The 15,781-nt window shown below is 43.9% G+C and overlaps 1 protein-coding gene across 1 annotated transcript in view; it reads left to right on the top strand.

Moving 5' to 3' along the window:
- Window positions 1-15,781, top strand: part of LOC5571171 (dynein beta chain, ciliary) — a 67,185-nt gene that overhangs the window by 44,527 nt on the left and 6,877 nt on the right. Inside the window, exons 8-23 of the mRNA XM_021855847.1 lie at window positions 1,567-2,082; window positions 2,157-2,422; window positions 2,487-2,938; window positions 2,996-3,356; window positions 3,414-4,623; window positions 4,682-4,954; window positions 9,144-9,173; window positions 9,311-10,150; window positions 10,212-11,158; window positions 11,218-11,419; window positions 11,479-12,191; window positions 12,249-13,425; window positions 13,488-13,849; window positions 13,922-14,078; window positions 14,132-15,481; window positions 15,548-15,717. Coding sequence (XP_021711539.1) covers window positions 1,567-2,082; window positions 2,157-2,422; window positions 2,487-2,938; window positions 2,996-3,356; window positions 3,414-4,623; window positions 4,682-4,954; window positions 9,144-9,173; window positions 9,311-10,150; window positions 10,212-11,158; window positions 11,218-11,419; window positions 11,479-12,191; window positions 12,249-13,425; window positions 13,488-13,849; window positions 13,922-14,078; window positions 14,132-15,481; window positions 15,548-15,717 — 9,026 coding nt within the window. The remainder of the gene's footprint in view (window positions 1-1,566; window positions 2,083-2,156; window positions 2,423-2,486; window positions 2,939-2,995; window positions 3,357-3,413; window positions 4,624-4,681; window positions 4,955-9,143; window positions 9,174-9,310; window positions 10,151-10,211; window positions 11,159-11,217; window positions 11,420-11,478; window positions 12,192-12,248; window positions 13,426-13,487; window positions 13,850-13,921; window positions 14,079-14,131; window positions 15,482-15,547; window positions 15,718-15,781) is intronic.

Genomic DNA, 15,781 nt, shown 5'->3' with positions numbered 1-15,781 from the left:
GTCTGTTTTTTCAATTATTATATATTTTTTTAGTGAATTCTCATATGGGAAATCAATCGGACGGTAAGCTTTCGATTTTCGCACGATTCACCGAAGTCAGAACAGCCGCGCTGATGCTGTGTATCGTAAACGAGGTTTTCTCAATATTGTTGTACAACATTACATAACGTAACTACTGAAGCGATTTTTTTGTTAATAACAAGAGTCATGTACATAATTCCAGAAGAATTTGCGTCATCTTAAATCGGTTTTGTTTTATTTATTTTTTATTGTCATCAAAAATTCTGGGGGGGGGGGGCTGGATATTCACACGAACATACACATGCAAAAATGGTCAATCGGCAAAGAAAGCTCTCAGTTAATAACTGTGGATGTGCTCATAAGAACACTAATCTGAGAAGCAGGCTTTGTCCCAGTTGGGACGTAACGCCAGAAAGAAGAAGAAGAAGACTTGTAATATGGCGCATTGGAGATTTTCCTTCTTTTTTTACGAGACGAATATTAGCTAGGTATAGGTTAATATTTTATATTTATGATTTCTCTCGGAAGAAATCTTGTAGTTTCTCAAATACATTAACTCCGGAAAACAATCTCGTGATCGATTGTTTACCGAAATCGCTGTTTATAAGGAATTCACTGGTCCAAATTTATTGATTATTTTGAAGTAGATGTGCAAAACAATTTTTTTGGTGCATTTTTCAATAAATCTGTGTGAATAAATTTCAGAACATTCTAAAAAATCCAAAATTCAAGAACAATGAAAAAACTAGAAACCCAGGCTATATTTGTGGCAACATTTAGATAATTTTAATTATTCCAAGTTTAATTCTTCCAAATAAACACGAACTCACATTTTTTGACGAGCGTGAGACAAATCGAAATAAATGGGTGTTGTGCATAAGTAACTAGAAAGTGATTCAATGCGTGCTTGAAATTTCTACTGAACATTCCAAGAAATGACTTGCTACGAACCCCGGAATAAATGCTTGAGGAAAATTTTAAGAGGCATTTTTTGAGGAGTCTCTAGAAGAATTTCCAAAATTTCTAAAGAGTTGGTCCAATTAAGAACTTTGCAGATAATCAACTCATTTGATGTTGTAGTTTGGTATTGATAGATGGTTTTTCCCTAACCTCAAGTGAATATCCCTGACTTTCCAGGAGAAAAAACTATTTCCCTGACATTCCCTGACTTCCCAGGTTTTTTTCAGGTAGTCGACTCCCTGCAAAATGTAGAGTCTGTGCTGACCAGATAAGATTATCATAAGAATTGATTTTCTAAAATCAAAATTTTCAATGTAAACGATTATTAAATCAATCAAATTCATCATCTAAGTACCGTGTATTGCAAACCTTTACCGGCAACATCGTTAAACACGTGGATATACCAACTACTATTGTATGAACTACTAGTCCCGTGAACGATTACCCAGGAACAGACTCCTGGATTTTTGAAAAATATGCTACGCAACATGCAACATCGCTTCCATCCATCATGCACTTGCATTCAACAAGCACTACATACTATATGTAGATCGTAGAGCCAATCAACCGTACGTGTACTTGTAGGCCAAACGGTTCCTCGATCCGTCGTCGATCTTCCACAGTGACATCGATGAGGCCATGCAGCGTATCTCACTGTCGATTCAAATTCTCAAGTACTTCCGTACCGTTTATGATGAATACAAAGACAACATCGCTCCGTTTTTTAAAGACCGCCCAGTGGTCAACTGGACTTTCCATCCGAACGCCGTTTTTGAGAGATTCAACGCGTTCCTCGAACGACTGTTCACCATCCAGTGGTTCTTTAATACGGTGATCGAGTTTCTCAAGCTTGAGAAAGTTGAAATCGGTGGCCTAAAGGGGCGAGCACTGAGCGCACGCATCACGGGTGTTTCCGTCGAATTCAACCAGTGCTTCTCGGTGTTTGCCTCGAAAACCTACGACGTCTTGGATCCGGACGATCCCACATTCAAGGAGGACTTTGTGAAATTCCAAGATCGCATCCTGGAGCTGGATTTGAAGCTGGCAGCTATTCTATGCCAGGCGTTCGACGACTGTCATAACTTGGAGAGTGTCTTTAAGGTATTTTGTTCACCCAATTGCTATAATGGCAGCAACTCATCCGAAAAGGGTTCATGGTTTGTTCGAATTTACAGCTGATCAGCATAGTTGGAACAGTGCTGGATCGCCCGAAGATCCGAGAAGAATTCACAGGCAAGTACCGCCAGATATTGTACATGATCGACGAAGAGCTTAGCACTTGCGAAGATATCTTCGATATGCAAATGGAGTACCATCGCAAGGACGGCCATATTTTCGTTGATCGAAGTGCTCCTCCGGTAACGGCTTGTCTCCGCTGGGTCCTACAACTAACCAACCGGATCACTAAGCCGATCAAGCAGTTTCAGACTTTGCAGCACCCGTAAGTTCGGCTGGTGGATGGATGGATTTTGGAGTGGATATATTCTACTTCGCTTACGTTTCAGGGTCGTTCAATCGGACGAAGGTTTAATGTTGATCATTCGATACGACGAGTTGATCGAGAAATTGAACGCTTTCGAACGATCGATCTTCGATGCATGGGCAGAAACCGTCGATGAAACAATCGAAGTGAATCTTGATAAGCCTTTGATTGTTAGGAAGCGCAACAGTGCTGAACTGGCGTTGAACTTCAGTCCACATCTGTCCTCGATTCTGCGAGAAGTTCACTATCTTCGATTGATGGAGAAAGAAGGAATTCCAGATCGTGGATTAGAGTTTTCCGAAAAGAGTGATATATACCGTTCATATACATTGAATCTGGAGAAAACAGTAGAATGGTATAACAAAATTAGACGCAACTGCACCGAGGTGGAGCTGGAGTTGATTAAGGGTGAGATAAAAGTAATCGATGAACTTCTAGAAAGGGCGATCAATGAGCTTACTTGGAACTCCGAGGGTAAATATTTATTCTTAAAAAATAACAATCTATAGGAAATGATTTGAATTCTTCTAGGCGTTACCGAGTACATGATGAAAATTCGCAACCCAGTTGAACAGCTCCAAGGTCGTATGCAAAACATACAGGCTAATTTGAAGGAAATTCGAGCAATTATGTCATCTTGGGCTAAGGCGCCATTGTTCGAACGAAAAGATTCCAAAAAGGATACCGTTCTCTGTTTGGAAGAGCGCAATGATCGTAAAACGAAGCGGTATGCTGAGCTGGAAGCGGCTGCTGTTAAAGTTCACCAATTGCTCGACGCAAACATGCATCTGTTTGGAATGAACGAAACGCAAGAAGATGATAATTGGATTAAATACGTTAGATTTGTGGATAATATCGTTTATGATAGCTTGTTGTTTATGATTGGTATCAGGTATATGGTCGAAAAGTATAACTTATCGCTTAATACAGCAACTAATTTCAATTTCAGCATGGGATACCTCGTAGAAAACATGGATCCAAACAACAACCTTGCGCCACTATTTGAATCCCGTCTGGAACTATTGGAACCAGAATTGGTGTTTGTGCCTTCTCTAAATCCAACTGATCCCAACGGTTTCAACTTTTTGCTGGCCGCATTGGTTACTGACATTACTTACATGTCTTCGCTGATTCCTAGATTGTTGAAAACCGCCGATGAAACATATGATCAAAAAATAACGAACAACACTGACATTCAAGACATGAAAGTCGAGATTCTTCAAGGCGTAGACAGAGTGATTCAAGAAGCAGCACAATTCTGTAGAGATTTTGAACGATACAGTTACCTATGGCTTGAAGACCGCGAATTCAGCATGGAAATATTTCTGGAATACGGGCGTCAGTTGGAAGCAGATGAACTAGAAATGATCTCCAACAAAGACCCTGACGCCCCACAACCTTGTCCGCCAACAATTGAAGCTTTCCGAGAGCAAATTGATCACTATGAGTCTTTATATTTAGAAATAGAAAAGATAGAACCTTTTCAGATCTTCAACGCGTGGTTTCAAGTAGATGTTAGACCATTTAGACAGTCACTATTGAACATTGTTCGGAAGTGGGGCAACATGTTCAAAGATCATCTTGTTACCAATGTCACATATAGTCTTACGGATTTGGGCAAATTCATTAGAAAAGCAGATGAAGGCTTGCTTCAGATTGTGAAGGAAGGAGACTACGATGGATTAGTCAACATTATGGCTTACTTACTGCACGTTAAAGAACGCACCGCAACCACGGACGAAATGTTCGAGCCCATGAAAGAGACTATTGAGCTACTGAAATACTACGATATGGATATCCCAGAAGAGGTCAATGTGTATCTGCAAGAACTACCGGAACAGTGGGCCAATACCAAAAAGATTGCACTCACTGTTAAACAGCAAGTTGCACCTCTGCAAGCGAACGAAGTTGTCGGCATCCGAAACAAGATAGCCGCATTCGATCTGCACATTACCCTGTTCAGAGATATCTTCCGTACATACGAGTTCTTCAAGTATGATTGTGCTTTTCCGTACAACTTGTTGAATCGTATAAATGGAGACATGGAGCGGTTGGAGAAGGATATGCAAGACATACATGAATCAGGAAGCCTGTTCGAAGTGCCGGTGCCCGAGTTCAAACTGCTGAAGCAGTGTCGCAAGGAAATGAAAATGTTAAAGGTAAGATCCATTGAGTACAACTGAACTAACACGCGATTCTATTTAAATACTATTTCAGCAACTTTGGGATTACGTATTTATCGTACGTACCAGTATTGAGGACTGGAAGACAACCCCTTGGCGGAAAGTCGACGTTGAAAACATGGATATTGAATGCAAAAAGTTTGCGAAGGACATTCGTTTACTGGATAAGGAAATGCGACCGTGGGATACCTACATGACACTGGAGGCCACCGTGAAAAATATGCTGACCTCGCTGAGAGCTGTCGGTGAACTGCAAAACCCGGCGATTCGCGAGCGTCACTGGAACCAACTGATGTCGTCAACTAAGGTTATTAAGTAGTCCCGGTTGTAACCCGAAGTTACGGCCAACTCTCTAAATATGTGCAGTTATTTCTGGAATTATTACTCAATGTTAGACAGTCAAGGAAATGGCCTCTAAGACCTAACTGCTACTACAGGATGAGTCAATGGATTAAGTTTTTTTTTTTAATTTTGCTCAGAATCAAACGTTTAATTTGGCCACCTTCTGGATACGGGGTTCGCCGTAGAGTTGGGCGAGCTCGTGGTTCATCCTTCGCCGCCACACACCGTTCTCCTGCACACCGCCAAAGATCGTCTAAGCACCCGACGTTCGAAAACTCCAAGTGCTTGCAAATACTCCTCGAGTATCGTCCACGTTTTATACTCATAGAGGACTACCGGCCTTATGAGCGTTTTGTACATGGTACATTTGGTGCGGGTGTGAATCTTTCTTGACCGCAGCTTCTTGTGGAAGCCATAGTAGGCCCGACTTCCACTGATGATGCACCTCCGTATATCACGGCTAACGTTATTGCCGGTTTTCAGCAAGGATCTAAGGTAGACGAACTCGTCGACCTCGAACGTATCCCCGTCTGCTACCTAGGCGAGCCCTATGGCGCTCGGCCCCACCAGTTAGCGTGTACTTTGTCTTGGTCGCATTCACCACCAGTCCAACTTTTGCAGCCTCGCGTTTCAGGCGGGTATACAGGTCTGCCATCTTTTCAAATGTTCGGCCGACAATGTCTATATCATCCGCAAAGCAAATAAATTGACTGAATCTCGTGAAAATCGTGCCCCGACTGTTAAGCCCGGCTCTCCACATAACACCTTCTAGCGCAATATTGAACAACAGGCACGAAAGTCCGTTACCTCGTCGTAGTCCCCGGCGGGATCCAAACGAACTGGAATGTTCGCCTGAAACCTTCACATAATTTTGCATACCTTCTGCACATCGTCGCTCTTATCAGTCTCGTGAGCTTCCCGGGAAAGCTATTCTCATCCATCATTTTCTATAGCTCTACGCGGTCGATACTATCGTATACCGCCTTGAAATCGATGAAAAGGTGATACGTTGTAACCTGGTATTCACGACATTTTTGCAAGATTTGCCGTACAGTAAAGATCTGGTCCGTTGTTGGTCGGCCGTCAACGAAGCCGACTTGATAACTTCCCACGAGCTCGTTTACTACAGGTAACAGACGACGGAAGATGATCTGTCATAATACTTTGTAGGCCGCATTTAAAATGGTGATCGCTCGAAAGTTGTCATAATCAAACTTGTTGCCTTTATTGTAGATGGGGTATATTACCCAATCCTTCCACTCCTCCGGTAGCTGTTCTGTTTCTCAGAATGTGCCTATCAGCCGGTGCAGACAAATGGCCAGCCTCCCCAGGCCCATCTTTATGAGTACAGCTCCGATACCATCCATACCAGCAGCTTTATTGTTCTTGAGCTGCCCCAGCAACACACATGTTATAACGGTGTATTATCAACTGATATAAGACCAAAACTAGTCATATATAAGTTGATAATACACAATGTTAACATGAGTGTTACTCGGGTGGTGAATGCCATCCTTAACCTTCCTCAAAGTGGGGGCTGGTTGGTTTCCATCGTCCGCATTACAGACGAATGCATTTCCTCCGTTGTCCCATCCTTCATTGCCTGTGCTCTCAGCGCCATTCAGGTGCTCGTCGAAGTGCTGCTTCCACCTTTCGATCACCTTACGCTCGTCCGTCAAAATGCTTCCATCGTTATCCCTGCACATCTCGGCTCGCGGCACGAAGCCGTTTTGGGATGCGTTGAGCTTCTGATAGAACTTACGTGTTTCTTGAGACCGGCACAGCTGTTCCATCTTCTCGCACTCCGTCTCCTCCAGGCGGCGTTTTTTTTTCCCGAAAGAGCCGCGTCTGCTGTTGCCGTTTCCGTCTATAACGTTCCACGTTCTGTCGGGTCCCTTGCTGCAGCATGACCGCCCACGCTGCATTCTTCTACTTCTCCAGAATCTGCATACATTCCTCGTCGAATCAGTCGTTCCGTCCCACGTACCCGACGTTGTTCTCAGCTGCATTGTTGATGGCTGCTTTCACTATTCTGCAGCAGTCCTCAAGAGGTGCTTCATCCAGTTCACCCTCTTCCGGTAATGCAGCCTCGAGATGCTGCGCATATGCAGTTGTGACATCCGGTTGCTTGAGCCACTCTAGGTAACACTGGAGCGGCCGTCGGTACCTTACGTTGTTGACGACGGCGGGTTTTTGGGCGCAGTTTAACCTTAACCAGATAGTGCTCAGAGTCGATGTTAGCACCACGATAGGTCCTGACGTCGATAATGTCGGAGAAGTGCCGTCCATCAATCAGAACATGGTCGATTTGTGATTCAGTCTGCTGTGGTGATTTCCAGGTGTATCGGTATGGAAGGCTGTGTTGAAAGTAGGTGCTACGAATGACCATATTCTTTGAGGCGACGAAATTAATTTGTGGTAAGCCATTTTCGTTCGTTAGCCAGTGGGCGCTGAACTTTCCAACAGTCGGTCTGAACTCCTCCTCCTGGTCAACCTGAGATCTCCTATTATGATTTTGACGTCATGATTTGGGCAGCTATCGTACTCGCGTTCGAGCTGCGGGTAAAAAGCGTCTTTATCATCATCAGTGCTTTCGGAGTGAGGGCTGTGCACGTTAATTATGCTGAAGTTGAAGAACCGGCCTTTGAGCCTCAACTTGCATATTCTTTCGTCACGCACCTCTGCATATCACCCGTCACTATAAAAGCTGTTCCCAGCTCATGTGTGTTGCCGCAGCTCTGGTAGATGGTATGGTTACCTCTAAACGTTCGCACCATTGATCCTTTCCAACACACTTGCTGCAACGCTACGATGCCGAATCCGCGGTCCTTCAGCACGTCGGCGAGTATGAGTGTGTTCCCGCTGAAGTTGAGAGATTTACACCTCCACGTACCGAACTTGCAATCGATAGTCCCTTTACGTCGCTGTGGTCTTCGCCGATTGTTCCAATTCGTATTCTCTCGTAGATTATTCGTTGCTTGATTGTTTACGGCTTTTTTATGACCATTCCCACTAAATGTTCGAAGGGTCATAGTACGCAGTTTAGCTTAAAGTCCTTCTCTGGCACTCGGACTATGATCAGCCGCCCCTGACATGGGGATCAGACGCTGTTGTGAGCCGCTCCTAACATGGAGTACAGACGCTTCAGGTTTGCAGCAGCAAAAGCAAAAGCAAACCCTCCCCCCTTCCCTGTCAGCATACGACCAGAGTTCCCATCGGGGTTGGTTACCCGATCTTCCCTAAGGCTACTCGTACCCCGGCCAGTACCACGAGGAGGTAGGGATAGGAGTTGCTAGGCAGGAAGCTAAGGACCGCACAGAGGGGTCTATTTTATTCCTTCAAGTACGCGTGGTATCAACGGTACTCCATGCCCAGTCATTTACCAATCACGATAGAAGCAAAACATATTCAATTATCCTATTAGCACTCAAATGTCTAATTCCTTTATTAGAGTAACCTCCGGTTTTTTTTTTTTTTTTTATTTATTTAAACCTAATGGTCATATTTCAAACCAAGCCCTGTGATAAAGATATTGAGAACTTTAAAATTACCAACATCTTCAATTGTCTCATCCTGTACTGCTCATCCTCGACTGTCCTTGACTAAATACGATTCGCATAGGTCGTGAAATAATTCCTCACATGTCACACGCAGATCGGAAATAACAGGCGCTTTTCATCGAGATACAATGCAATCATTTATAGGCATAGGCCACACGTTCCATATAAACTACTAAATACCTTCCCCATCAAGATCTGCCGAATCACTTGCAAACTAAAAGCCATAACGATGCCATATCACGCAACCGTATACAAACACCACAGTTAGTAGCTAATTGAATTACCCTTCCCGTGAATGTTTCTGTACATGCATGAATCGCTGGAAAGCACCATGTCCAAGTCTGCCACCTCTTAAACGCTACGGGTGGAGTGTGCACTAAATGTGTGGAATAATTTCATTGCCTTTCCTTCCCTTTATTCCATATCCCTGTTGTTGAAGTCTATCAAAAACGTATCGCTTTGTACATACCTAAATGTTTAATGATTTTCTTCCTTTCCGTTTCTCTTTTTCTGTAACGATGTTCCAACACCTTACTTGTAAATACACTCATCTGTAATCAAAACCCTGTAAATACCGTTATTTACCCTCCACAGAGTTTAGCTAATCTGCCGCCCGAGATTACAGTAAGTTTTCAAGCTATGTAAATATGCCTTCAATACCACTAAAATTCAATGTTCATCCAAATCCACAATTGTTACTTAATTTACTGGCACAGATCTTCAATCCCATATGATGTTCTAAATTTTCCGTTCAATTCTAGGTCCAATTCATTATGGACAAAAACACAACCCTATCAGATCTTCTAGCTCTGAATCTACACGAATGCGAAGAAGAGGTCAAGAATATCGTTGATAAAGCCGTTAAAGAGATGTCCATGGAGAAAATTCTCCGTGATTTGAACACCACGTGGTCATCGATGGAATTTGAGCATGAAATTCATCCACGTACCGGATGCTCTCTACTCAAGGCTTCCGAAGAACTTATCGAAACACTCGAAGAAAATCAGGTGGTTCTGCAAAACTTGATGACCTCCAAGTTTGTCGCTCACTTCCTCGAGGAAGTATCGGGCTGGCAAAAGAAACTCACCACCGCCGATCAGGTCATAACAGTTTGGTTTGAAGTCCAGAGAACCTGGACTCATCTAGAATCGATTTTTATGAGCTCGGAAGATATCCGAAAGCAACTACCAGTCGATTCGGCTCGATTTGATCGGATCGATGCCGATTTCAAAGTGATGATGGAGGAGATGTCCAAGACCTCAAACGTGATTCACGCTACGAATCGAGATGGTTTATGCGAGAAACTCGATGAACTACAGAGTCAACTAACCCTTTGCGAGAAAGCATTGGCAGAGTATCTAGAAACAAAACGACTATACTTCCCCAGATTCTACTTTGTATCGTCTGCAGATTTGCTGGATATTCTGAGTAACGGTAATCGACCTGAAGTGGTCTGCAAACATCTTACAAAGCTGTTTGATTCAATTGCAAAGCTCAAATTTCAAGCAGAACCTGATGGATCTACGAAATTCTCTCTTGGTATGATAGCCAAGGACACCGAATATGTCAAATTTTACGAACTATGCGGATGTACGGGACCGGTATGTATCTGACTGAATGTATTAAGAAACGGTCACCCATCAAAGTTCTTCTATATTGTAGGTTGAAGTCTGGTTGAACCAAGTGCAAAAATCTATGAGATCGTCACTCCGTAGTTACATCGCGGAAGCTGTCGTAGCATACGAGGAGAAACAGCGTGAACACTGGCTGTTTGACTACCCGGCGCAGGTCTCACTTTGTGGCACGCAAATCTGGTGGACAACGGAAGTCAACATCGCCTTTAGCCGACTTGAGGAAGGTTACGACAACGCTATCAAAGATTATTACAAGAAGCAAATCTCACAACTTAGCACACTGATCACCCTGTTGCTTGGTGAACTAACTAGAGGCGATCGCCAGAAGATCATGACGATCTGTACCATCGACGTCCACTCTCGAGACGTTGTTAGTAAACTGATTCAGTCCAAAGTAGAAAGCGCCTCAGCTTTCCAGTGGCAATCACAACTTCGTCATCGTTGGGACGATATAGAGAGGGACTGTTTCGCGAATATCTGCGATGCTCAATTTATCTACAGTCACGAATACCTTGGAAATACGCCACGTTTGGTGATCACTCCACTGACCGATCGATGCTACATCACTCTGACGCAATCTTTGCATCTGGTCATGGGAGGAGGTCCAGCTGGACCAGCGGGTACAGGGAAAACCGAAACTACTAAGGATCTGGGCCGAGCGCTCGGAATAATGGTCTACGTATTCAACTGCTCCGAACAGATGGATTACAAGTCCTGCGGTAATATATACAAGGGCCTTGCGCAAACTGGAGCCTGGGGATGTTTCGACGAGTTTAACCGAATCTCCGTCGAAGTGCTGTCGGTAGTTGCCGTGCAAGTTAAATCGGTACAGGACGCCATTCGGGATAAAAAGGACTTGTTCAACTTTATGGGAGAGATTATAGCGTGCGTCCCAACTGTAGGAATATTTATCACCATGAACCCGGGTTACGCAGGTCGCACAGAGTTGCCTGAAAACTTGAAGGCTCTATTCAGGTGTTTACAGTAGTTGTTGAGGATGTTTGTATATGTGCTACATGTATTATTTTTCACAGGCCATGTGCCATGGTGGTACCTGACTTTGAACTGATTTGTGAGATCATGTTGGTAGCAGAAGGTTTTCAGGACGCCCGTGTTCTCGCTAGGAAGTTTATTACCTTGTACACACTTTGTAAGGAATTGCTCTCTAAGCAGGATCACTACGATTGGGGTTTGCGAGCCATTAAATCCGTGCTTGTCGTCGCCGGATCTCTCAAGGTAATACGTAGTTTATAGGGTAATTGACTTATTTACTTGAAATACATTCATTCAAATAGCGCGGAGACCCAGGACGTCCGGAAGAAGAAGTGTTGATGCGAGCGTTGCGAGATTTTAACATTCCCAAAATTGTCACTGATGATATGCCCGTATTCATGGGCTTGATTGGTGACCTATTCCCGGCCCTCGATGTCCCCAGAAAGCGAGACATGGAATTTGAGAAAACGGTGAAACAAGCCACCCTTGACCGTGCCTTGCAACCAGAAGACAACTTCATTCTAAAGGTTGTTCAACTTGAAGAACTGTTAGAAGTTCGACACTCCGTATTTATCGTAGGCAATGCAGGAACAGGCAAGACACAAGTTTGGAAAACACTATATAAAACATATCAAAACATGAAGAAGAAGCCAGCCTTTGACGATCTCAATCCGAAAGCTGTCACCAACGATGAACTTTTCGGAATTATCAACCCTGCGACCAGAGAGTGGAAAGACGGACTTTTTTCGGTCATCATGCGAGAACAGGCTAGCCTTACTGGAGATAATCCCAAGTGGATTATTCTCGATGGCGACATCGATCCCATGTGGATCGAGAGTCTGAACACTGTAATGGATGATAACAAAGTTTTGACATTGGCTTCTAACGAGCGTATTGCCTTAACGCCATATATGCGACTTATTTTCGAGATATCAAACTTGAGAACGGCCACTCCGGCCACTGTTTCAAGGGCTGGTATTCTTTACATAAATCCCCAGGATTTGGGATGGAATCCGTAAGCTACAATTTCTTCAAGTTTACCATATAAACACTAACTGCCGATTTGTTTCAGTTATGTAACGAGTTGGATCGAAACTCGAACAATCCCAGCCGAAAAGTCCAATTTGGTCATCTTATTCGACAAGTACATTCCAGCCTGCCTGGACAACATACGCACGCGGTTTAAGAAGATTACCCCGATCGCTGAGATGGCCCATATACAAATGCTGTGTCACTTATTGGAGTGTCTTTTGATCCCAATCAATACTCCCGCTGATTGTCCGAAGGAGTGGCATGACTTATATTTTGTGTTCTCGTGCGTTTGGGCATTCGGTTCAGCTATGTTCCAAGACGCGGCTATCGATTATCGCGTTGAGTTTAGCAAATGGTGGGTCAATGAATTCAAAACCGTCAAGTTTCCACCTACCGGAACCGTATTCGACTACTTCATCGACACTGAAACCAAGCACTGGACTCCATGGACGGAGATACTTCCTAAATTTGAAATGGACTGCGATCAACCGCTGCAGGCCGTATTGGTTCATACGTCCGAATCAATTCGCTTAAGATTCTTCCTCGATTTGTTGATGGATCGTGCGCATCCTGTGATGCTTGTTGGTATTGCAGGTTGTGGCAAAACGGTCGTCGTCAACGAAAAATTGGCAAACTTATCCGAGAACTTTGCCATCGCGAACATCCCGTTCAATTTCTATACCTCTTCTGAGATGCTTCAAAAAGTTATGGAGAAACCATTAGAAAAGAAAGCGGGTCGTAACTACGGTCCTCCCGGAAGCAAAACGCTAATCTACTTTATCGACGACATGAACATGCCAGAGGTGGATGCCTACGGAACGGTTCAACCTCATACACTGATCCGACAACACATGGATTACAGTCATTGGTACGATCGGAATAAGCTCACTCTAAAAGATATTCACAATTGCCAATACGTATCGTGTATGAATCCCACCTCGGGTAGTTTTACGATCAACCCTCGATTGCAACGTCATTTTTGTGTATTCGCTGTGAGCTTTCCCGGCTCTGAGGCTGTTACCACCATCTATCATTCGATCCTTCTCCAGCACTTTGCGAATGCGGAACAGAAATTCAACATAGCTGTAACTAAAATATCACAAAATATTGTCGCAGCAAGTTTGGCTCTGCACTCTAAAGTGGCACAGGTGTTTCTACCGACGGCCATCAAGTTCCACTACGTATTCAATCTACGGGACTTGACAAACGTTTTTCAGGTCTCAATCTGAGTCTTCGTTTTCAATACCAGGCCAATTTACAAACCTTTCCTCTATTTCAGGGACTTCTGTTCAGTACAAATGATTGTCTGGTTACTTCGAACGACTTCATTCGATTGTGGTTACATGAAACACAGCGGGTCTACGGCGACAAACTGCTGGATGACAAGGACATCGACAGCTTCACCAAAATGCAGAATGATCTGGTGAAGAAGTCCTTTGAAGAGATCGATGAATCGATAGTGTTTGATAAACCGAATATTTACTGTCACTTTGCCGGAGGTATCGGTGAACCGAAGTACATGCCCATCACGGATTGGGGCGTATTGACAAAACTACTGCAAGAGGCAATGATGTCTTACAATGATCTCATAGCTGCAATGAACTTGGTCCTTTTCGAAGATGCCATGATGCACGTTTGCAGGTAAGGATCAGTCATCCCGCACGATAGCGAACAGATTTTTGGTTTTAACGGTTTTGACTGTTTCCATACTAGGATTAATAGAATTCTAGAATCGCCTCGCGGAAGCGCCCTGCTGGTTGGTGTAGGCGGCAGCGGAAAGCAATCGCTAAGTCGTTTAGCGGCTTTCATCTCCAGTTTGGAAGTGGCTCAAATTCAACTCAAGAAAGGATACAGTGTCGCTGACCTAAAGGTATTTGAATACGTTTTCATGAATTGGTTCTCAAATTATTATTTTTATTTCAGAACGAACTTTCTGGATTGTATCTAAAGGCCGGGCTGAAGAACGTCGGTATTATGTTCTTAATGACAGACGCTCAGGTCTCCAGCGAAAGCTTCCTGGTGATCATCAATGATCTACTTTCATCGGGTGAAATTCCGGATTTGTTCCCGGATGATGAAGTGGAAAACATCATATCCGGTGTCCGCAATGAAGTTAAAGGAGCCGGTCTCGTTGATACACGTGAAAACTGTTGGAAGTTCTTCATAGATCGTGTCCGACGGCAGCTCAAGGTTGTACTATGCTTCTCGCCTGTTGGTGTTACCCTACGTGTACGATCGCGCAAATTCCCTGCGATTATTACCTGTACGCAAATCAATTGGTTCCACGAGTGGCCGCAGGAAGCTTTGATGTCCGTGTCGTTGCGTTTCCTACAAGAGTTGACGATTCTACCGGGCGATTGCAAGGACTCAATTGCACGGTTCATGGCTTATGTACACACCTCGGTCAACTCAATGTCAAAAGTCTATTTGCAAAATGAGCGTCGATATAACTACACAACACCTAAGTCATATCTTGAACAGATCAGCTTGTATGACAAGCTATTGAAGGAAAAGCACGGTGAGCTTCGTAAGAAGGTCGAACGGTTGGAGAATGGTTTGGAAAAACTTCGAACCACGGCCGACCAAGTTGCAACACTGAAACAGAAACTAGCAGTTCAAGAAGTTGAGTTGCAAGAGAAGAACGATGCTGCCGATGCCCTTATAGAAATGGTTGGCGTAGAAACCGATAAAGTACAAACCGAAAAGGCAATAGCCGATGAAGAAGAGCAAAAAGTGGCCGTCATTGCCAAAGAAGTAGCAAAGAAGCAACGTGATTGCGAAGAAGATCTCGTTAAAGCAGAGCCAGCCCTGATTGCGGCCCAGGAAGCTTTGAACACCCTCAACAAGGCAAATCTAACTGAGTTGAAGTCGTTCGGCTCGCCTCCTGGTGCTGTGACCAACGTGACAGCAGCCGTTATGGTTCTGCTTGCACCGAATGGAAAAATTCCAAAAGATCGCAGCTGGAAATCGGCTAAAATCACGATGGCGAAAGTTGACAGCTTCCTCGACATGCTGATAAACTATGACAAAGAACACATACATCCTGAAATTATAAAGGCTATTCAACCATACCTGAAAGACACAGAGTTCGATCCCGATTTCGTAAGATCTAAATCGGCGGCAGCAGCCGGGCTCTGTGCATGGGTAATCAACATTATCAAATTCTACGATGTGTTTTGCGATGTCGAGCCAAAGCGTAAAGCGTTGGCAGCGGCCAATGCAGAACTTACTGCATCGCAAGAAAAGTTGGCAAATATCAAGAAGAAAGTTGCTGTAAGTAGCACTTCTTGACCTACCAATCATTGGTCGTATAAGTTAATCGATGTTTGAATATTTCAGTCTCTGGAGGAACAACTTGCAAAACTGACGGCCGATTTCGAAAAAGCTACCGCTGATAAGCTTCGTTGTCAGCAAGAAGCAGACGCTACACAAGCCACAATCCAACTGGCCAATCGATTAGTCGGTGGTTTAGCCAGTGAGAATGTCCGTTGGGCTGAAGCGGTGGCTGAGTAATATCAATTATCGAATAACAAATTCTCAGTAGTCAATAACTTAATAAACTTATTTTATAAC

This window comes from Aedes aegypti, chromosome 3, assembly GCF_002204515.2.
Source record: "Aedes aegypti strain LVP_AGWG chromosome 3, AaegL5.0 Primary Assembly, whole genome shotgun sequence".
NCBI lineage: Eukaryota > Metazoa > Arthropoda > Insecta > Diptera > Culicidae > Aedes > Aedes aegypti.
The sequence above is the reverse complement of the archived record's forward strand: the minus strand, read 5'-3'. Positions and strand labels throughout refer to the sequence as shown.